The sequence below is a fragment of the Chiloscyllium plagiosum genome, unplaced genomic scaffold, assembly GCF_037043375.1.
Source record: "Chiloscyllium plagiosum isolate Xiang-an unplaced genomic scaffold, Cpla_swu_hap1 HiC_scaffold_5, whole genome shotgun sequence".
Classification (NCBI taxonomy): Eukaryota; Metazoa; Chordata; class Chondrichthyes; order Orectolobiformes; family Hemiscylliidae; genus Chiloscyllium; species Chiloscyllium plagiosum.
In genome coordinates this window covers 6,333,856-6,356,177 of record NW_028270143.1, presented here as the reverse complement: position 1 = coordinate 6,356,177, position 22,322 = coordinate 6,333,856, and the positions used below count along the sequence as shown (strand labels likewise).

Below are 22,322 nucleotides of genomic sequence, written 5' to 3'. Positions count from 1 at the left end.
TTCTCCTGCTTCTCAGATGCTGCCTGACCTGCTGTGCTTTTCCAGTACCACACTCTCAACACTGAGTAAAGAAGCTACCTCTGACATCTGTCCTTTATCTATCACCCCTCAATTTAAAGCTTTATTCCTTCGTGCTCACCATCACCATCTGAGGAAAAAGGATCTCACTGTCCATCCTAGCTAACTCTCTGATTATCTTATATGTCTCAATTAAGTCACCCCTCAACCTTCTTCTCACTAGTAAAAACAGCCTCAAGTCCCTCAGCTTTTCCTTGTAAGACCTTCCCCTCCATACTAGGCAACATCCTCGTAAATCTCCTCTGAACCCTTCCAAAGCTGCCACATCCTTCCTGTAATGTAGTGACCAGAATTGTATGCAAACTCCAAGTGTGGCCACACTGGAGTTTTGTACAGCTGCAACAAAACTCAATCCCTCTACCAATAAAAGCCAACACACCGTATGCCTTCTTAACAACCCTATCAACCTGGGTGACAACTTTCAGGGGCCTATGTACATGGACACTGAGATCTCTCTGCTTATCTACACTACCAAGAATCTTACCATTAGCCCGGTACTCTCTATTCCTGTTACTCCTTCCAAAGTGAATCACTTCACATTTTTCCACATTAAACTCCATTTGTCACCTCTCAGCCCAGCTCTGTAGCTTATCTATTCCTTCTATAACCTGTAACACCTTTGGCACTATCCACAACTCCACTGACTTTAGTGTCATATGCAAATTTACTAACCCATCTTTCTACACCCTCATCTAGGTCATTTATTAAAATGGCAAACAGCAGTAGCCCCAAAACAGATCCTTGTGGTACACCACTAGTAACTGAACTCCAGGATGAACATTTCTCATCACAATGACCTTCTGTCTTCTTTCAAATAGCCAATTTCTGATCCAAACCACAAAATCACCCTTAATCCCATGCCTCTGTATTTTGTGCAATAGCCTAAATGGGGAACATTATCAATGTCTTACTGAAATCCATATACACCACGTCAACTTCCTTATAAACCGCAGCTCCTGCGCTTGACCACTTCCTCCCTGCCTGACAGGTACATACTTATCATGGACACACTGTAGCTGTTCCTTGAATAAGCTCCACATTTCAACTGTGCCCATCTCCTACAGTTTCCTTCCCCAGCCTGTGCATCACAAATCTTTGCCTAAACACATCATAATTGCCTTTCCCCCAGCTATAATTCTTGCCCTTCGGTATCTATCCCTTTCCCTTTCCATTGCTAAAGTAAACATAACTAAATTGTGGTCACTATCACCAAAGTGCTCAACCGCCTCCAAATCTAACACTTGGCCAGGTTCATTACCCAGTATCAAATCCAATGTGGCCTCACCCCCTGTTGGTTTGTCTACATATTGTGTCAGGAAACCCTTCTGCACACATTGGACAAAAACTGACCCATCTAAAGTACTCGAACTATCGTATTTCCAGTCAACATTTGGAAAGTTAAAGTCCCCCTTAACAACTACCATGTTACTCTCGCTCTTATGCAGAATAATCTTTGCTATCGTTTCCTCTACATCCCTGGAACTATTCGGAAGCCAATAGAAAACTCCTAACAGGGTGATCTCTCCTTTTCTGTTTCCAACCTCAGCCTACACCTCCCTCTCTTTTACTGTCTTCTTTGTTCTTACTGAAAGGGATGGACTGAGTGTATGCAGAAAGAAGTTTTCCCTGGCGTGGGGCTCTAGAACCAAGGCATAGTCTCAGAATAAATGGCAAACCATTTAGGACTGAACTAAGGATGAATTTCTTTACTTGGTGGGTGGTGAATCTTAGACGTCTCTGGCGCAAGAGGGCTGTGGATGTTCAGGTATTAAAGATGGATAAGATTTCTAGTTAGTAATGACATTGAGGGATATGGGGATAGCACAGGAACATGGCTTTGAGGTGGCTGATTAACTATGGTTGAGAGTGCTGGAACAGGCTCAAGGTGCTGAACAGCCTACTGCTTCAACTTACCTGTGTTTTAATGATAAACAATTTAAAACAAAAAATGTACGTTTGCTTTGCTTGGTATAACATTTCACATGGACTGTTTAAGAAACCTATAAAGATTGACAAATTTTCAAATTTATTTCATTTTCATTTATATATCTGTGAACTATGAGAATTTATACATGATGTGTAAGAGAAACTTGAATGCATCCTGGTGGTGTAACTGCATTCTGAGCCTATGAAAGCATAGAAGTGACTGAGATTAAGATAAAATACACTTCACTTTTTCTTCTCAAAGCTAAATAAACACTTCCATATCCGCCACTGGGACTTAGCCAGCAACACCCACATACTGTGAACAAATTTTAAAAAAAACTGGAGAGGATGTGAATCAAAGATGCAGCTTTGCACATAAGTCCTGGACATGGTCCAAGTGAACTCTGTGCTGGACAGAAACTGTAGTATTACAAGTTGCTGCAGGTTCCATTATATGAAGATACCTGTGGTTCTGCAAAGGACAACATAAACCTTAATTCTGGTTTGCAGGCTGTCGTCAGGAAATGCATACCACCAGGAGCAAACCTGAAATTATGCTCAGCATCAGCGGCCAGTGAGCCCATATCATTCATTTTCTGTGCTAATAATGCCAAGCTTTGTAGCTTCAGTGTCTATACTAGCCAATGTACCATATTTCCAAGCATCTATTTACACATTTTCCAGAAGCAGGCACCTCATTATACAGTGGTAGCACCCCTAACTTTACTCAGAATATCTGGGTTCAAGTTCCACTTGCTCTAGAGGTATGACATGACATGACCAAACAAGTTGATTAAAAGTAAATTATGATTGTGCTTGTGCGCAAGATGAGAATCATCTCAGTTTGATTGTCAAGAGTGAGTCAGCTTTCAATTATATTACCAATGTAAGATGTAGAGATGTAAGCAAAGTATACTGACAAGACATTTACTAATATTTAAGATTTTGTTTCTTATCATAGCAAAACTTAAACTCATTTATCCACCTGCTACTCTGACTTTATTCTTGTATCGTTTTGATCATACTATGAAATACTATTTTTAACAGAATGCTAATCTACCTGGTAGGATACTTATAAATATTCATATATTTTGATGATTTCACAGAGGGTCCTCCTAGCTTTTGGTGTTGGAGTATATTTGAAATGCATATAAATTGCATATTTGCATAAAGCATATGGTTTACAAGTAATGAGGGAATCAGAGAATTTTGAAGAAAATGTGTTTTAACCTTTTTAACAAGCAAATCTTTCTTCTTGTTTTCTAGATGCTGAAGAGTACCAACCACCGATATGGAAATCCTATTGTAAGTTTAGAATCTGCATGAAACATATACAGATTTCTATACAGAAGTAAGCTATAACAATGCATTGATGTTAATCCATACTAACATAGCATCAGCAATTTGATTATTTTCTCCTCCATTTTAATGTCAGATTAGCAATGTAGGCTTTAATTTTACTTTTAATTAAGTCCTTAAGGAAAATTTAACAGATGTGCTTGACAGTAAGAAGACCATTAATTCTTCTGAAATGGTGTTTTGGTAATGTAATGCTCCGTTTATACTTCAACATTATTCATAACAGAAGGCTGCTGCTGGTCTGATTTCATTACATTTGTATCACTGGGCAACTTCAGAGTTCTGGCAATAAAATGGAAGTAATTAAAATTAGCAACTGTCTTTAATTTTATTTAATATATCCTTCTTCATTTCTACACTCTCATCATTACAATGAGTTGTGGTCTATTCATCCTTGTGACAATGATTCCTGGTGTGAAGGGGGAATCAATACATTTTAGCACCTTCTTGTTAATTTATCTAAATGACTCTCAGTCCAAATGCAAAATCATGCAAAAACATCTTTCAAAAATCATAATCAAGACTTCACATTTCTGACCAGTGGGAAAACTGTGATTTGGACAAGGGGACAATATGAAAACTGGTGTCATGTTTGAATCCATCCAATGCAAGGAAATATAGGGGAACAGAGGCAGGCAAGCCTGTGACCATTACCAGTTGCTAGCAAAAGCAGTTTGTTACATGAGCTCCCTTGATATTTGAAATCCACCTTGTGGATTAGCCACCAATCCTCTTGCAACTTCCAGCACTGTTAATGTTGCCATTTTGATTCGCTGCTGACACCACCTACTACTTCACTTCACATCATTTTTCACAGAATACTCAATAGGAGGAGTTTCTGTAGTTTTATTTCTATTTGTCTCTATGGTTCCCTCCAGCTTCATGATCCAACCTGCACCATTCCCACCAGTCTTACAGGCTCCTTTGTTTGTGGCAGTGTTCTGTCACCTCTCGTATTCCATCGTTGCTCCCTAATTCCTACCCTGTTATTCACCAGTGAATTCCTCTTCAATTCTACAGCAAATTGCTTGGGGACAGATGTTACATGGAGTTTATTATGAAAACACAAATTCAGTGGCTTGAAAGAAAAAAAAATACAATATGGCAAAGGTAAGGGGTAAGTCAGAAGATTTGAAAAGTTTTAGAAACCAACAAACACAACCAGGGAAGCAATAAAATGGGAAAGAATAAACATCTGAGTAATATGAAAACAGACAGCAAGAGCTTCTTTAAATCTCCATAAAGGAACAGAGAAGCCAAAGTGAATGTTAGCCTCTTGGAGAATGAGCTGAAGAAATAGTAATAGGGGAACCAGGAAATGGCAGAAGAGTTGAATAAATACTTTGCTTCAGTTTTCACAGTAAAATAAAATGATAGCATCCCATAATTACTAAATATGTAGTGGGCAAAAGGAACAGAGGAATTAAATATAATGATTTATCACGAGAGGGAAATAGTGATGGGGAAACAAATGGGATAAAGACCAATATGTCCCCTGGGATGATAGTCGAATCATAGTACCCTCCAATCCTACAGTGTGGAAGCAAGCCATTCGGCCCATTGGGTACACACCCACCATCCGAACAGCATCCCTCCCAGACTCATTTTCTCCCCCCCCCCCAAACATAATCCTGCATTTCCCATGGCTAATCCTTCTGACCTACACATTCCTGGACACTGGGCAATTTTGAATGGCCAGTCCACCTAACCTGCACACCTTTGGACTGTCAGAGGAAACCAGAGCACCCAGAGGAAACCCACACAGACACAGAGAATGTGTAAACTCCAAAGTTAAAAATTGCACAACACCAGGTTATAATCCAACAGGTTTATTTGAAAGTACAACCTTTTGAAGTGCTGTTCCTTCATCAGGTAACTAGTGGGGCAGGATCGTAGGACATAGAATTTATAATAAAAGATCAAAGCGTCATACCTAGTGTGATGTATTGAACAAACCTAGATTGCTATTAAGTCTTTAGTTACTTAGAATTGAGATGCAGGTTTCGATTGACAGTCCCAAGGCTGGAATCGAATCTGGGTCCCTGGTACTGTGAGCCAGCAGGGCTAACCACTGAGTCACTGTATGCCCTAAGTGTTGGGATACATCTTAGAATATTAAAGGAAGTGGTTACAGAAATAAGGGTACGCTCGTAATAAACTTCCAGGTATGCTTAGATCCTGGAATAGCCTCAGTGGATTGGAAAACCACCAATATAACACCTTTATTTCAAAAGGGAGGGAGACGAAAAAACAAGTGGCTATAGGCCAGTTAGCTTAAAATCTGTTGTTGAGAAAACATTTTGGGCCTATTATAAAGGCTGTGATAGCAGAGCAATTAGAAAAACTTAACATGATCAAGAAGAGTCAACAAGGCTTCATCAACAGGAAATCCTATTTGACAAACTTACTGGAATGTTTGGAGGAGATAGCAATTGGGATAGATAAAGAAGAAGCCGGGGATGTAATATATTTGGATTTTCAGAAGCCGTTTGAGAAGGTACCACACATTAGACAAGTTAATAAGATGATATCTCATGGTTTTGGAGATATATTAGCACAGGTAGAGGATTGGTTAACTAACGAAAGGGAAAGAGTTTGGGTAACAGTAGATATTCGTGATGGCAGACTGTAAAACTAACGGTGTGCCAAGGCATTCAGTGCTGCAGCCACAACTTGGGTGAGGAAAGTGAATGTACTATAACGGGTTTGCAAAAATACATAGGAAGGCAATTGATGTAGATGACACAAAGAGTCTGCAGTTGGATCTATTATCAGGTTAAGAGAGTGGGCAAAAACTTGGCAGATAGAATATCATGTGGGAAATTGTGAGGTTATGCACTTTGACAGGAAGAACAGAGGATTTGGATATTATTTAAGTGGAGAAAGACTGCAGAAAGCTACAAGATGGATTTGGGAATCCTCATCCTTGAATCATCATTTTAGTTTTTTGAGTTTTAAGTATAGAAGTAAGGTAGTTTTGCTAAAACTATACAAGGCATAGTCAGACCAGGAAAGTTATACTGGCTTTGGAGGCAATCCAGAGAACGTTCATGAAGCTGATAACAGGTATGGGGGCGCTACCTTATGAGGAGAGATTGAGTATGTTAGGCTGCACACATTGGAATCTAAAAGAATGAGAGACAACTGAATTGAAACATAGAAGATTCTTGGAGGTCTTTACAGGAAAGCTGAAGAGAGGTTAGTGGGAGAGTCTAGGACTAAAGGGCACAATTTCAGAATATTGTTGCATTGTTTAAGACAGATGATGAAGAATGTCTTCTGTTGGAAGATAGTGTTACTGTAGAATTCTTTCCCTGAAGGGCTGCCAAGACTGGGCCATTGAGTATTTTAAAGGCTGATATGATATGGACAGATTTTGAATTCGTAGGGAAATCAAGGGTTATGTGGAAAGACAAAGTGGGGTTGAGGATTCAGATCAGCCAAGATCACACTGAACGGTGCAGTCGACTCAATGGCTGAATGGTCCATGTTCACTTCTACATCTGATGGTCTTTAGCACAAGTAACATTGACAGATTTAAGGTTCAAGGAACCAAGTGATGTAAACACTTATCATTTAGCTCACAATCCTGGTTCACTTCAAGTTGAAAGGTGATGGAAATCTTCACTGTCTGTTAGAGATAAGGATTTGAATTGAAGTAGTTTTAGGAGGTTGTAGTAATGGTTCAAAACTATTCCTGATTTGACATGAATTAGAAATGTATCTAAATTGTTTTCTTAGGTTCAAGTTTATGAATACTCCGATAACTGCACCTTATAATCAGCTTGTTTACCTTTTACAGCTCACTATTTAATTACCGAATGATGAACCAGGTGCTATGTCAATTAACTGGAGCAATAAAGATAATGACAATCAGAGAATGGCAGGGAGGAACTGCGTGTACAAACTTCGGTACACTTGTAGTTGAGGCCCAGTTCTTCAAATATTGTTAAGATGACAACTAAAGATGCTCCTTTGCTTAAATGAAAATAAATGCATCTAATCTGATCGCTATTACAGTGACATTGTTGTCAGGTGACGTCTCTTGGGACCTGAATATTCAAGAATAATTGATATTCCGGAATAATGCAATGCTATGAAAGTGTGGTGAGGTTGCTGTTTTACTTAAGGATGGTTTCATTATACTAGTGAGATGTGACTTAGTTTGGGTGGGGATTAGAAGCAGCAAAAGTAAGTCAAATGTGGAAATAGTTCTAAGCACCTTATTGGTAACAATATTGAAGGAGGAGGCAACATGGTAAAACAAATGGTTGTCTAAGAAAAGCACTGCAATTATCATGAGTGACTTTAATCTAAATATAGATTGGACAGATCAGCTAGACTGGAGGATGAGGTCATAATGTGTTTGTGATAGTTTCTTAGAGCAATATATTCTAGAGCCATCCAGATTTGAAGCTAAGTTGGATGTGCCAATGTGTAACGAGACAGGTTTAATTCATGACATCATTGTAAAGGAACATTGAAAAGCAGTGATAATGACATGGTTAAATTTGGCTTAAGGAAAGGAGTGGGCCTCAGACAAGTGAATTATACTTGGCAGTGTTTGTTGACAATTGGGGTTTATGCCTGAAATGTCAATTCCCCTGTTTCTCAGATGCTGCTTGACCTGCTATGCTTTTCCAGTGCAACCCTTTTAAACTCTGACTCTCCAGCGTCTGCAAGTCCTGACTTTCTCCTACTCAAAAGCAGACGACTATGCCTGTGCACCAATTGAGAAATGCATCTGTGCAAGAGTCCAGACACAATGTCATTACATTGAGTGTACAGGTACCGCAAGTACAGCACTGCGCATGCATATTGCACACACTTCTGAACCAGGATTCGGCAACAGAGAGTCAGGATGTACATGGAGGGAATTGTGAGGAGAGGAGAGACGCCTGGTCCATGACCTGCCTTGTCTCCCTGTGCCATCTCCTAGATTGCCTCCCTTCCCCTCTCGCGCCCCCCCTTCCCCTCTCGCGCCCCCCCCTTCCCCTCTCGCGCCCCTCCCTTCCCCTCTCGCGCCCCCCCTTTCCCTCTCGCGCCCCCCCTTCCCCTCTCGTGCCCCCCCTTCCCCTCTCGCGCCCCCCTTCCCTTCTCGCGTCCCCCCTTCCCCTCTCACACTCCCCCCCAGCTCTCTCGCCCCTTCATAACTCCTCCTTCCCCACTGCCCCCCCACTGGCGTTCCCCTCTCGCGTGCCCCCCTTCCCCTCTCGTGCGCCCCCTTCCCCTCTCGTGCGCCCCCTTCCTCTCTTGTGTGCCCCCCTTCCCCTCTTGTGCCCCCCCTTGCTCCCTCGCCTCCCCCCACACTGGTCTTCCCCTCTCGCACGCCCCCCTACCCCTCTCGCGCACCCCCCTTCCCCTATCGCCCCCCATTCTCCTCGCCCCCTTCCCCACTCGCCCCCCCCCATTCCCATCTCGCCCCCTTCCCCACTCGCCCCCCTTCCCCTCTCGCCCCCCCTTCCCCTCTCGCCCCCCTTCCCCTCTCGCCCCCCCTTCCCCTCTCGCCCCCCTTCCCCTCTCGCCCCCCCCTTCCCCTCTCGCCCCCCCCTTCCCCTCTCGCCCCCCCTTCCCCTCTCGCCCCCCCCTTCCCCTCTCGCCCCCCCTTCCCCTCTCGCCCCCCCCTTCCCCTCTCGCCCCCCCTTCCCCTCTCACCCCCCCTTCCCCTCTCACCCCCCCTTCCCCTCTCGCCCCCCCCTTCCCCTCTCGCCCCCCCCTTCCCCTCTCGCCCCCCTTCCCCTCTCGCCCCCCTGCCCCTCTCGCCCCCCTTCCCCTCCCCCCCTTCCCCTCTCGCCCCCCCCTTCCCCTCTCGCCCCCCCTTCCCCTCTCGCCCCCCCTTCCCCTCTCGCCCCCCCCTTCCCCTCTCGCCCCACCCTTCCCCTCTCGCCCCCCCCTTCCCCTCTCGCCCCCCCCTCCCCTCTCGCACCCCCTTCCCCTCTCGCACCCCCTTCCCCTCTCGCACCCACTTCCCCTCTCACCCCCCCCTTCCCCTCTCGCACCCCCTTCCCCTCTCGCACCCCCTTCCCCTCTCGCACCCCCTTCCCCTCTCGCCCCCCCTTCCCCACTCGCCCCCCCTTCCCCACTCGCCCCCCCTTCCCCTCTCGCCCCCTCTTCCCCTCTCGCCCCCCTTCCCCTCTCGCCCCCTCTTCCCCTCTCGCCCCCTCTTCCCCTCTCGCCCCCTCTTCCCCTCTCGCCCCCCTCTTCCCCTCTCGCTCCCCCTTCCCCTCTCGCTCCCCCTTCCCCTCTCGCTCCCCCTTCCCCTCTCGCTCCCCCTTCCCCTCTCGCTCCCCCTTCCCCTCTCGCTCCCCCTTCCCCTCTCGCTCCCCCCTTCCCCTCTAGCTCCCCCCTTCCCCGCTCGCTCCCCCCTTCCATTCTCGCTCCCCCCTTCCATTCTCGCTCCCCCTTTCCATTCTCGCTCCCCCTGCCCCTCTCGCTCCCCCTTCCCCTCTCGCTTCCCCCTTCCCCTCTCGCTCCCCCCTTCCCCTCTCGCTCCCCCCTTCCCCTCTCGCTCCTCCCTTCCCCTCTCGCTCCCCCCTTCCATTCTCGCTCCCCCCTTCCATTCTCGCTCCCCCTTTCCATTCTCGCTCCCCCTGCCCCTCTCGCTCCCCCTTTCCCTCTCGCTCCCATCTTCCCCTCTCGCTCCCCCCTTCCCCTCTCGCTCCTCCCTTCCCCTCTCGCTCCCCCCTTCCATTCTCGCTCCCCCCTTCCATTCTCGCTCCCCCCTTCCATTCTCGCTCTCCCTGCCCCTCTCGCTCCCCCTTCCCCTCTCGCTCCCCCCTTCCCCTCTCGCTCCCCCCTTCCCCTCTCGCTCCCCCCTTCCCCTCTCGCTCCCCCCTTCCCCTCTCGCTCCCCCCTTCCCCTCTCGCTCCCCCCTTCCCCTCTCGCTCCCCCCTTCCCCTCTCGCTCCCCCCTTCCCCTCTCGCTCCCCCCTTCCATTCTCGCTCCCCCCTTCCATTCTCGCTCCCCCTTCCATTCTCGCTCCCCCTTTCCATTCTCGCTCCCCCTTTCCATTCTCGCTCCCCCTTTCCATTCTCGCTCCCCCTTCCCCTCTCGCTCCCCCCTTCCCCTCTCGCTCCCCCCTTCCCCTCTCGCTCCCCCCTTCCCCACTCGCTCCCCCCTTCCATTCTCGCTCCCCCCTTCCATTCTCCCTCCCCCCTTCCACTCTCGCTCCCCCTTCCCCTCTCGCACCCCATTCCCCTCTCGCACCCCCTTCCCCTCTCGTCCCCCTTCCCCTCTCGCCCTCCTTCCCCATTCGTCCCCCTTCCCCTCTCGCTCCCCTTTCCACTCTCGTTCCCCCCTTCTCCTCTTGCTCCCCATTTCTCCTCTCGCTCCCCCCTTCTCCTCTCGCTCCCCCCTTCTCCTCTCGCTCCCCCCTTCTCCTCTCGCTCCCCCCTTCTCCTCTCGCTCCCCCCTTCTCCTCTCGCTCTCCCATTCTCCTCTCGCTCCCCCCTTCTCCTCTCGCTCCCCCCTTCCCCTCTCGCCCCCCCTTCTCCTCTCGCTCTCCCCTGCACCTCTCGCTCCATCTTCCCCTCTCGCTCCCGCTTCCCCTCTCGCTCCCCCTTCCCCTCTCGCCCCCCTTCCCCTCTCGCCCCCCCTTCCCTTCTCGCCCCCCCCTTCCCCTCTCGCCCACTCTTCCCCTCTCGCCCCCCTCTTCCCCTCTCGCTCCCCCTTCCCCTCTCGCTCCCCCTTCCCCTCTCGCCCCCCCCATCCCCTCTCGCCCCCCCATCCCCTCTCGCCCCCTCTTCCCCTCTCGCCCCCTCTTCCCCTCTCGCCCCCTCTTCCCCTCTCGCCCCCTCTTCCCCTCTCGCCCCCTCTTCCCCTCTCGCCCCCCCTTCCCCTCTCGCCCCCTCTTCCCCTCTCGCCCCCCCTTCCCCTCGCCCCCTCTTCCCCTCTCGCCCCCTCTTCCCCTCTCGCCCCCTCTTCCCCTCTCGCCCCCTCTTCCCCTCTCGCCCCCTCTTCCCCTCTCGCCCCCTCTTCCCCTCACGCCCCCTCTTCCCCTCTCGCCCCCCCTTCCCCTCTCGCCCCCCCTTCCCCTCTCGCCCCCCCCTTCCCCTCTCGCCCCCCCCTTCCCCTCTCGCCCCCCCCTTCCCCTCTCGCCCCCCCTTCCCCTCTCACCCCCCCTTCCCCTCTCACCCCCCCTTCCCCTCTCGCCCCCCCCCCTTCCCCTCTCGCCCCCCCCCCTTCCCCTCTCGCCCCCCTTCCCCTCTCGCCCCCCTGCCCCTCTCGCCCCCCTTCCCCTCCCCCCCTTCCCCTCTCGCCCCCCCCTTCCCCTCTCGCCCCCCTTCCCCTCTCGCCCCCCCTTCCCCTCTCGCCCCCCCCTTCCCCTCTCGCCCCCCCCTTCCCCTCTCGCCCCCCCCTTCCCCTCTCGCCCCCCCTTCCCCTCTCACCCCCCCTTCCCCTCTCACCCCCCCTTCCCCTCTCGCCCCCCCCCCTTCCCCTCTCGCCCCCCTTCCCCTCTCGCCCCCCTGCCCCTATCGCCCCCCTTCCCCTCCCCCCCTTCCCCTCCCCCCCTTCCCCTCTCGCCCCCCCCTTCCCCTCTCGCCCCCCCTTCCCCTCTCGCCCCCCCTTCCCCTCTCGCCCCCCCCTTCCCCTCTCGCCCCACCCTTCCCCTCTCGCCCCCCCCTTCCCCTCTCGCCCCCCCTCCCCTCTCGCACCCCCTTCCCCTCTCGCACCCCCTTCCCCTCTCGCACCCCCTTCCCCTCTCACCCCCCCCTTCCCCTCTCGCACCCCCTTCCCCTCTCGCACCCCCTTCCCCTCTCGCACCCCCTTCCCCTCTCGCACCCCCTTCCCCTCTCGCACCCCCTTCCCCTCTCGCATCCCCTTCCCCTCTCGCCCCCCCTTCCCCACTCGCCCCCCTTCCCCACTCGCCCCCCCCTTCCCCACTCGCCCCCCCTTCCCCTCTCGCCCCCCCCCTTCCCCTCTCGCCCCCCCTCCCCTCTCGCACCCCCTTCCCCTCTCGCACCCCCTTCCCCTCTCGCACCCCCTTCCCCTCTCACCCCCCCCTTCCCCTCTCGCACCCCCTTCCCCTCTCGCACCCCCTTCCCCTCTCGCACCCCCTTCCCCTCTCGCACCCCCTTCCCCTCTCGCACCCCCTTCCCCTCTCGCATCCCCTTCCCCTCTCGCCCCCCCTTCCCCACTCGCCCCCCTTCCCCACTCGCCCCCCCTTCCCCACTCGCCCCCCCTTCCCCTCTCGCCCCCTCTTCCCCTCTCGCCCCCTCTTCCCCTCTCGCCCCCTCTTCCCCTCTCGCCCCCTCTTCCCCTCTCGCCCCCTCTTCCCCTCTCGCCCCCTCTTCCCCTCTCGCCCCCTCTTCCCCTCTCGCCCCCTCTTCCCCTCTCGCCCCCCTCTTCCCCTCTCGCTCCCCCTTCCATTCTCGCTCCCCCTTCCCCTCTCGCTCCCCCTTCCCCTCTCGCTCCCCCTTCCCCTCTCGCTCCCCCTTCCCCTCTCGCTCCCCCCTTCCCCTCTCGCTCCCCCCTTCCCCTCTAGCTCCCCCCTTCCCCGCTCGCTCCCCCCTTCCATTCTCGCTCCCCCCTTCCATTCTCGCTCCCCCTTTCCATTCTCGCTCCCCCTGCCCCTCTCGCTCCCCCTTCCCCTCTCGCTTCCCCCTTCCCCTCTCGCTCCCCCCTTCCCCTCTCGCTCCTCCCTTCCCCTCTCGCTCCTCCCTTCCCCTCTCGCTCCCCCCTTCCATTCTCGCTCCCCCTTTCCATTCTCGCTCCCCCTGCCCCTCTCGCTCCCCCTTTCCCTCTCGCTCCCATCTTCCCCTCTCGCTCCCCCCTTCCCCTCTCGCTCCTCCCTTCCCCTCTCGCTCCCCCCTTCCATTCTCGCTCCCCCCTTCCATTCTCGCTCCCCCCTTCCATTCTCGCTCTCCCTGCCCCTCTCGCTCCCCCTTCCCCTCTCGCTCCCCCCTTCCCCTCTCGCTCCCCCTTCCCCTCTCGCTCCCCCCTTCCCCTCTCGCTCCCCCCTTCCCCTCTCGCTCCCCCCTTCCCCTCTCGCTCCCCCCTTCCCCCTCGCTCCCCCCTTCCCCTCTCGCTCCCCCCTTCCATTCTCGCTCCCCCCTTCCATTCTCGCTCCCCCCTTCCATTCTCGCTCCCCCTTCCATTCTCGCTCCCCCTTTCCATTCTCGCTCCCCCTTTCCATTCTCGCTCCCCCTTTCCATTCTCGCTCCCCCTTCCCCTCTCGCTCCCCCCTTCCCCTCTCGCTCCCCCCTTCCCCTCTCGCTCCCCCCTTCCCCTCTCGCAACCCCCTTCCATTCTCGCTCCCCCCTTCCATTCTCCCTCCCCCCTTCCACTCTCGCTCCCCCTTCCCCTCTCGCACCCCATTCCCCTCTCGCACCCCCTTCCCCTCTCGTCCCCCTTCCCCTCTCGCCCTCCTTCCCCATTCGTCCCCCTTCCCCTCTCGCTCCCCTTTCCACTCTCGTTCCCCCCTTCTCCTCTTGCTCCCCATTTCTCCTCTCGCTCCCCCCTTCTCCTCTCGCTCCCCCCTTCTCCTCTCGCTCCCCCCTTCTCCTCTCGCTCCCCCCTTCTCCTCTCGCTCTCCCATTCTCCTCTCGCTCCCCCCTTCTCCTCTCGCTCCCCCCTTCCCCTCTCGCCCCCCCTTCTCCTCTCGCTCTCCCCTGCACCTCTCGCTCCATCTTCCCCTCTCGCTCCCGCTTCCCCTCTCGCTCCCCCTTCCCCTCTCGCCCCCCTTCCCCTCTCGCCCCCCCTTCCCTTCTCGCCCCCCCCTTCCCCTCTCGCCCACTCTTCCCCTCTCGCCCCCCTCTTCCCCTCTCGCTCCTCCTTCCCCTCTCGCTCCCCCTTCCCCTCTTGCTCCCCCTTCCCCTCTCGCCCCCCCTTCCCCTCTCGCCCCTCTTCCCCTCGCCCCCTCTTCCCCTCTCGCCCCCTCTTCCCCTCTCGCCCCCTCTTCCCCTCTCGCCCCCTCTTCCCCTCTCGCCCCCTCTTCCCCTCTCGCCCCTCCTTCCCCTCTCGCCCCCTCTTCCCCTCTCGCCCCCCCTTCCCCTCGCCCCCTCTTCCCCTCTCGCCCCCTCTTCCCCTCTCGCCCCCTCTTCCCCTCTCGCCCCCTCTTCCCCTCTCGCCCCCTCTTCCCCTCACGCCCCCTCTTCCCCTCTCGCTCCCCCTTCCCCTCTCGCCCCCCTTCCCCTCTCGCCCCCCCTTCCCCTCTCGCCCCCCCTTCCCCTCTCGCCCCACCCTTCCCCTCTCGCCCCCCCCTTCCCCTCTCGCCCCCCCCTCCCCTCTCGCCCCCCCTTCCCCTCTCGCACCCCCTTCCCCTCTCGCACCCCCTTCCCCTCTCGCACCCCCTTCCCCTCTCGCACCCCCTTCCCCTCTCGCACCCCCTTCCCCTCTCGCACCCCCTTCCCCTCTCGCCCCCCCTTCCCCACTCGCCCCCCCTTCCCCACTCGCCCCCCCTTCCCCTCTCGCCCCCTCTTCCCCTCTCGCCCCCTCTTCCCCTCTCGCCCCCTCTTCCCCTCTCGCCCCCTCTTCCCCTCTCGCCCCCTCTTCCCCTCTCGCCCCCTCTTCCCCTCTCGCCCCCCTCTTCCCCTCTCGCTCCCCCTTCCCCTCTCGCTCCCCCTTCCCCTCTCGCTCCCCCTTCCCCTCTCGCTCCCCCTTCCCCTCTCGCTCCCCCTTCCCCTCTCGCTCCCCCTTCCCCTCTCGCTCCCCCTTCCCCTCTCGCTCCCCCCTTCCCCTCTAGCTCCCCCCTTCCCCGCTCGCTCCCCCCTTCCATTCTCGCTCCCCCCTTCCATTCTCGCTCCCCCTTTCCATTCTCGCTCCCCCTGCCCCTCTCGCTCCCCCGCTCCTCTCGCTTCCCCCTTCCCCTCTCGCTTCCCCCTTCCCCTCTCGCTCCCCCCTTCCCCTCTCGCTCCCCCCTTCCCCTCTCGCTCCCCCCTTCCCCTCTCGCTCCTCCCTTCCCCTCTCGCTCCCCCCTTCCCCTCTCGCTCCCCCCTTCCATTCTCGCTCCCCCCTTCCATTCTCGCTCCCCCCTTCCATTCTCGCTCCCCCTTCCATTCTCGCTCCCCCTTCCATTCTCGCTCCCCCTTTCCATTCTCGCTCCCCCTTTCCATTCTCGCTCCCCCTTCCCCTCTCGCTCCCCCCTTCCCCTCTCGCTCCCCCCTTCCCCTCTCGCTCCCCCCTTCCCCTCTCGCTCCCCCCTTCCATTCTCGCTCCCCCCTTCCATTCTCCCTCCCCCCTTCCACTCTCGCTCCCCCTTCCCCTCTCGCACCCCATTCCCCTCTCGCACCCCCTTCCCCTCTCGTCCCCCTTCCCCTCTCGCCCTCCTTCCCCATTCGTCCCCCTTCCCCTCTCGCTCCCCTTTCCACTCTCGTTCCCCCCTTCTCCTCTTGCTCCCCATTTCTCCTCTCGCTCCCCCCTTCTCCTCTCGCTCCCCCCTTCACCTCTCGCTCCCCCCCTTCTCCTCTCGCTCCCCCCTTCTCCTCTCGCTCCCCCCTTCTCCTCTCGCTCTCCCATTCTCCTCTCGCTCCCCCCTTCTCCTCTCGCTCCCCACTTCCCCTCTCGCCCCCCCTTCTCCTCTCGCTCCCGCTTCCCCTCTCGCTCCCCCTTCCCCTCTCGCCCCCCTTCCCCTCTCGCCCCCCCTTCCCCTCTCGCCCCCCCCTTCCCCTCTCGCCCACTCTTCCCCTCTCGCCCCCCTCTTCCCCTCTCGCTCCCCCTTCCCCTCTCGCTCCCCCTTCCCCTCTCGCTCCCCCTTCCCCTCTCGCCCCCCCTTCCCCTCTCGCCCCCCCTTCCCCTCTCGCCCCCTCTTCCCCTCTCGCCCCCTCTTCCCCTCTCGCCCCCTCTTCCCCTCTCGCCCCCTCTTCCCCTCTCACCCCCCCTTCCCCTCTCGCCCCCTCTTCCCCTCTCGCCCCCTCTTCCCCTCTCGCCCCCCCTTCCCCTCGCCCCCTCTTCCCCTCTCGCCCCCTCTTCCCCTCTCGCCCCCTCTTCCCCTCTCGCCCCCTCTTCCCCTCTCGCCCCCTCTTCCCCTCTCGCCCCCTCTTCCCCTCTCGCCCCCTCCCCCTCTCGCCCCCTCCCCCTCTCGCCCCCTCTTCCCCTCTCGCCCCCTCTTCCCCTCTCGCCCCCTCTTCCCCTCTCGCCCCCTCTTCCCCTCTCGCCCCCCCCTTTCCCTCTCGCCCCCCTTCCCCTCTCGCCCCCCCTTCCCCTCTCGCCCCCCCTTCCCCTCGCCCCCCCTTCCCCTCTCGCCCCCCCTTCCCCGCTCGCACCCCCTTCCCCTCTCGCCCCCCCCTTCCCCTCTCGCCTCCCTTCCCCTCTCGCCCCCCTTCACCTCTCGCCCCCCTTCCCCTCTCGCCCCCCCCTTCCCCTCTCGCCCCCCCTTCCCCTCTCGCCCCCCCCTTCCCCTCTCGCCCCCCCTTCCCCTCTCGCCCCCCCTTCCCCTCTCGCCCCCCCTTCCCCTCTCGCCCCCCCCTTCCCCTCTCGCCCCCCCCTTCCCCTCTCGCCCCCCCCTTCCCCTCTCGCCTCCCCTTCCCCTCTCGCCCCCCCTTCCCCTCTCGCCCCCCCTTCCCCTCTCGCCCCCCCTTCCCCTCTCACCCCCCATCCCCTCTCGCCCCCTCTTCCCCTCTCGCCCCCTCTTCCCCTTTCGCCCCCTCTTCCCCTCTCGCCCCTTCTTCCCCTCTCACCCTTTCTTCCCCTCTCGCCCCCTCTTCCCCTCTCGCCCCCTCTCGCCCCCTCTTCCCCTCTCACCCTTTCTTCCCCTCTCGCCCCCTCTTCCCCTCTCGCCCCCTCTCGCCCCCCCCTTCCCCTCTCGCTCCCCCCCCTCGCTCCCCCCTTCCACTCTCGCTCCCCCCTTCCACTCTCGCTCCCCCCTTCCCCTCTCGCTCCCCCCCTTCCCCTCTCGCTCCCCCCTTCCCCTCTCGCTCCCCCCTTCCCCTCTCGCTCCCCCCTTCCCCTCTCGCTCCCCCTTCCCCTCTCGCTCCCCCTTCCCCTCTCGCCCCCCCTTCCCCTCTCGCTTCCCCTCTCGCCCCCCCCTTCCCCTCTCGCCCCCTCTTCCCCTCTCGCCCCCTCTTCCCCTCTCGCCCCCTCTTCCCCTATCGCCCCCCCCTTCCCCTCTCGCCCCCCCTTCCCCTCTCGCCCCCCCCTTCCCCTCTCGCCCCCCCTTGCCCCTCTCGCTCCCCCTTGCCCCTCTCGCTCCCACTTCCCCTCTCGCCCCCCCTTCCCCTCTCGCCCCCCTTCCCCTCTCGCCCCCCCTTCCCCTCTCGCCACCCCCTTCCCCTCTCGCCACCCCCTTCCCCTCTCGCCCCCCCTTCCCTCTCGCCCCCCCTTCCCCTCTCGCCCCCCCTTCCCCTCTCGCCCCCCCCCTTCCCCTCTCGCCCCCCTTCCCTCTCGCCCCCCCTTCCCCTCTTGCCCCCCCTTCCCTTCTTGCCCCCCCTCCCCTCTTGCCCCCCTTCCCCTCTTGCCCCCCTCTTCCCCTCTCGCTCCCCCTTCCCCTCTCGCTCCCCCTTCCCCTCTCGCTCCCCTTCCCCTCTCGCTCCCCCTTCCCCTCTCGCTCCCCCTTCCCTCTCGCTCCCCCTTCCCTCTCGCCCCCTCTTCCCCTCTCGCCCCCCCTTCCCCTCGCCCCCTCTTCCCCTCTCGCCCCCTCTTCCCCTCTCGCCCCCTCTTCCCCTCTCGCCCCCTCTTCCCCTCTCGCCCCTCTTCCCCTCTCGCCCCCTCTTCCCCTCTCGCCCCCTCTTCCCCTCTCGCCCCTCTTCCCCTCACGCCCCCTCTTCCCCTCTCGCCCCTCTTCCCCTCTCGCCCCCTTTCCCCTCTCGCCCCCTCTTCCCCTCTCGCCCCCTCTTCCCCTCTCGCCCCCCCTTCCCCTCTCGCCCCCCCCTTCCCCTCTCGCCCCCCCCTTCCCCTCTCGCCTCCCCTTCCCCCTCTCGCCCCCCCTTCCCCTCTCGCCCCCCCTTCCCCTCTCGCCCCCCCTTCCCCTCTCGCCCCCCCCTTCCCCTCTCGCCCCCCCTTCCCCTCTAGCCCCCCTTCCCCTCTCGCCCCCCCTTCCCCTCTCGCCCCCCCTTCCCCTCTCGCCCCCCCTTCCCCTCTCACCCCCCCATCCCCTCTCGCCCCCTCTTCCCCTCTCGCCCCCTCTTCTCCTTTCGCCCCCTCTTCCCTCTCGCCCCTTCTTCCCCTCTCACCCTTTCTTCCCCTCTCGCCCCCTCTTCCCCTCTCGCCCCCTCTCGCCCCCCTCTTCCCCTCTCACCCTTTCTTCCCCTCTCGCCCCCTCTTCCCCTCTCGCCCCCTCTCGCCCCCCCTTCCCCTCTCGCTCCCCCCCGCCCCCCCCCGCTCCCCCTTCCACTCTCGCTCCCCCCCTTCCACTCTCGCTCCCCCCTTCCCCTCTCGCTCCCCCTTCCCCTCTCGCTCCCCCCTTCCCCTCTCGCTCCCCCTTCCCCTCTCGCTCCCCCTTCCCCTCTCGCTCCCCCTTCCCCTCTCGCCCCCCCTTCCCCTCTCGCTTCCCCTCTCGCCCCCCCCTTCCCCTCTCGCCCCCCCTTCCCCTCTCGCCCCTCTTCCCCTCTCGCCCCCTCTTCCCCTCTCGCCCCTCTTCCCCTCTCGCCCCTCTTCCCCTCTCGCCCCTCTTCCCTCTCGCCCCCTCTTCCCCTATCGCCCCCCCTTCCCCTCTCGCCCCCCCTTCCCCTCTCGCCCCCCCTTCCCCTCTCGCCCCCCCTTCCCCTCTCGCCCCCCCTTGCCCCTCTCGCTCCCCCTTGCCCCTCTCGCTCCCCCTTCCCCTCTCGCCCCCCCTTCCCCTCTCGCCCCCCTTCCCCTCTCGCCCCCCCTTCCCCTCTCGCCACCCCCCTTCCCCTCTCGCAACCCCTTTCCCCTCTCGCCCCCCCTTCCCTCTCGCCCCCCCTTCCCCTCTCGCCCCCCCTTCCCCTCTCGCCCCCCCCTTCCCCTCTCGCCCCCCCCTTCCCCTCTCGCCCCCCCTTCCCCTCTCGCCCCCCTTCCCCTCTCGCCCCCCCTTCCCCTCTTGCCCCCCCTTCCCCTCTTGCCCCCCCTTCCCCTCTTGCCCCCCTTCCCCTCTTGCCCCCCTTCCCCTCTTGCCCCCCTCTTCCCCTCTCGCTCCCCCTTCCCCTCTCGCTCCCCCTTCCCCTCTCGCTCCCCCTTCCCCTCTCGCTCCCCCTTCCCCTCTCGCTCCCCCTTCCCCTCTCGCTCCCCCTTCCCCTCTCGCTCCCCCTTCCCCTCTCGCTCCCCCTTCCCCTCTCGCTCCCCCTTCCCCTCTCGCCCCCCCTTCCCCTCTCGCCCCCCCCCTTCCCCTCTCGCCCCCCCTTCCCTTCTCACCCCCCCTTCCCCTCTCACCCCCCCCAGCCCCGATGCCCTTCTTCCCTCTCCTCCTCCTTCCCCTCCTCAATCATGCCCCTCCCCCATTCTTCCCCTCCTCTTCCTTCATAACTCCTCCTTCCCCTCCCTCCTCCACCCTCCACCCGCCCACTCAGCCCCCTCTTTCCCTCCAGCCCCCTCTCCCTCCTGCCCTTCCCCTAACCTCACCCTCCTTCCTCCTCCACCCACCCCCCCCATTCCCCCACTCCCACTTCCACGACTAATTAAGAATGTTGAGTACCGTATCAAAAGTAAACTCATATGATTCTATAAAAATTAGTTAGGAGAATGACAGAGCTTAAAAAGCAGCCAAGAATAACACAGAAAAGGAGGCATAAACCCCAATTGTCAACAAACACTGCCAAGTATAATTCACTTGTCTGAGGCCCACTCCTTTCCTTAAGCCAAATTTAACCATGTCATTATCACTGCTTTTCAATGTTCCTTTACAATGATGTCATGAATTAAACCTGTCTCATTACACATTGGCACATCCAACTTAGCTTCAAATCTGGATGGCTCTAGAATATATTGCTCTAAGAAACTATCACAAACACATTATGACCTCATCCTCCAGTCTCGCTGATCTGTCCAATCTATATTTAGATTAAAGTCTCTCATGATAATTGCAGTGCTTTTCTTAGACAACCATTTGTTTTACCATGTAGCCTCCTCCTTCAATATTGTTACCAATAAGGTGCTTAGAACTATTTCCACGTTTGACTTCTTAAGTGTGTTTCTGCATTGGCAGAAACATTAGAAGGCACCAATAACAGTTCAGAAATATTTGTAAATCAAGGGGTGAAAGAAAGAGAGGAACTTAAAACAATTGCAATCAGGATAAGTTAGAGCTAATAACAGTTCAAAGTATCCTAACAGTACAGCTTCCACTTGCTTCAGTACTAGTGTTAATTTCAAAGGAATTGAGACTCATTTCTCCCACACCAGCTTTTGAGACACTAATTTCACTCTCTAATCTTATTTACCCTCCTCCAAAATGTTTGTGGTTCAGTTACCAATCTAGAGATCATTAGATTTGATGATCTTTTTAATTTTGCCCCCAGGCTGCTACACTCTCTAAGCAGAACCTCTTATCAATGTCATTGGTATCTACATGGATTAATGACAATTAGATCCTCCCTTTCCCATTGCACTTCCCAGTCCCACTCAAACAGGCAACATAAATGTCTGGACTCTTGTTCCCAGCAAAAGAGGATTGTGTCTATCTCCAGCAATATACTGTCTGTGCTGCACTACATTTCTAATAAACTTCTTGAATGGCTTCCTGTACAACTGTGCCATGGCCACTTTGATCATCCACCCTGCATTGTTCTGCTTTCATCTGTACAGGTCACCAGAACCTCGAACCTGTGGCACAGTTGCAAGGGCTGATTCTCTTCCACTTCGTACCTACCTAACTGCCAGTCATTATGTTCTGCGCCTGATCATGGAACAAAACAGAGTACCCTACTCCAAGGGGTGTGACGATCTCTTGAAACAATGTGTCCTGGTAACATTCCCCATCGCTGATTTGTCACAGTCCCTTCAGCTTGGCCTCCAGCTCAGTGACTAAGAGCTGAAATTCCTCCAGACACAGGCACAACTGTCTGTGTTCGCCATGGGTCACAGGAATATCCATGAACCCCCACGTTCAGCAGCTTTACACATTTCCTGTCCTGCCACTTTCATCGTGTTTAATTAATTATTTTTGTTTGCATTTTAATTAATGTCCAGTTTGTACTTATTATTTAAGCAAGTTTTTCTTACCCTGATTGGCTTATCTTAAATAGGGAATTCCAACATAGTAAGTTGCACTGAATAACAAATAATGATTTGTAGAGTTACCCAAGTTTTGAAAGATAAACGAGAAAAATACTCATCAACTAATCAACCAACTGTGTTCTTGTGATCTTTTTCTCAAATCATGGTCAGCCCACTCCACTCACAAACCACAGATTGACATGGATAAGTGCTGCATTCTGTTACTGGGTCATCCTGTCTCCTGCTCTTTTCAAGAGATGATCTTATGATGAAAGGTTGGACGGTTTGGACCTGTACCCATTGGGATTTAGAAGTGTGTGATTCCTCAATTGCTGAAACATGTAAAATCCTGAGTAAAGTTGACAGGTTAATGCTGAAAAGGAGGTGTAGTTTAAAAGTAAGTGACCTCCCGTTTACCTTGAGATGAGGAGAAATTTTTATGCATGATGTCGATCTATGAAATTTGCTTTGCTACAAAAGGGTGAGGTCACTGATTTTGTTTAAAAATCAGAAGTAGATAGATCCTTGATTGAATGGGTGTCAAAGAATGGGTGGACAGCAAAGCACAATTGAGCCCATAATCATATTAACCACGATCTTATCAAATTGTTAAGCACATTAAACACATGGGAGTTTGGGTAATGTACTGATATGAATAGAGAACGGTTGGCAAACAGGTACTGGAACATAGAATCAAATAGGTCTTTTTCTGAGTAGTAGTCGGATCCCAGCTAAAACCACTACCTATTTATAGTATATGTTAATATAATGTTAATGAATTAGATGAGGCAACTAAATGAAATATTTTCCAAGTTTGCTGATAATGCAAAGCTGGATGGGAGAATGAGCTGTGAGTAGGATGCAGAGATGTTTCAGTGAGAGTTGTGAGTGGGCAGGAGCATGGAGGATGACGT

General features: G+C 56.3%; 1 protein-coding gene across 1 annotated transcript in view; it reads left to right on the top strand.

Moving 5' to 3' along the window:
• chn2 (chimerin 2) overlaps window positions 1-22,322 on the top strand; it is a 363,855-nt gene that overhangs the window by 194,047 nt on the left and 147,486 nt on the right. Inside the window, exon 2 of the mRNA XM_043689521.2 lies at window positions 3,271-3,309. Coding sequence (XP_043545456.1) covers window positions 3,271-3,309 — 39 coding nt within the window. The remainder of the gene's footprint in view (window positions 1-3,270; window positions 3,310-22,322) is intronic.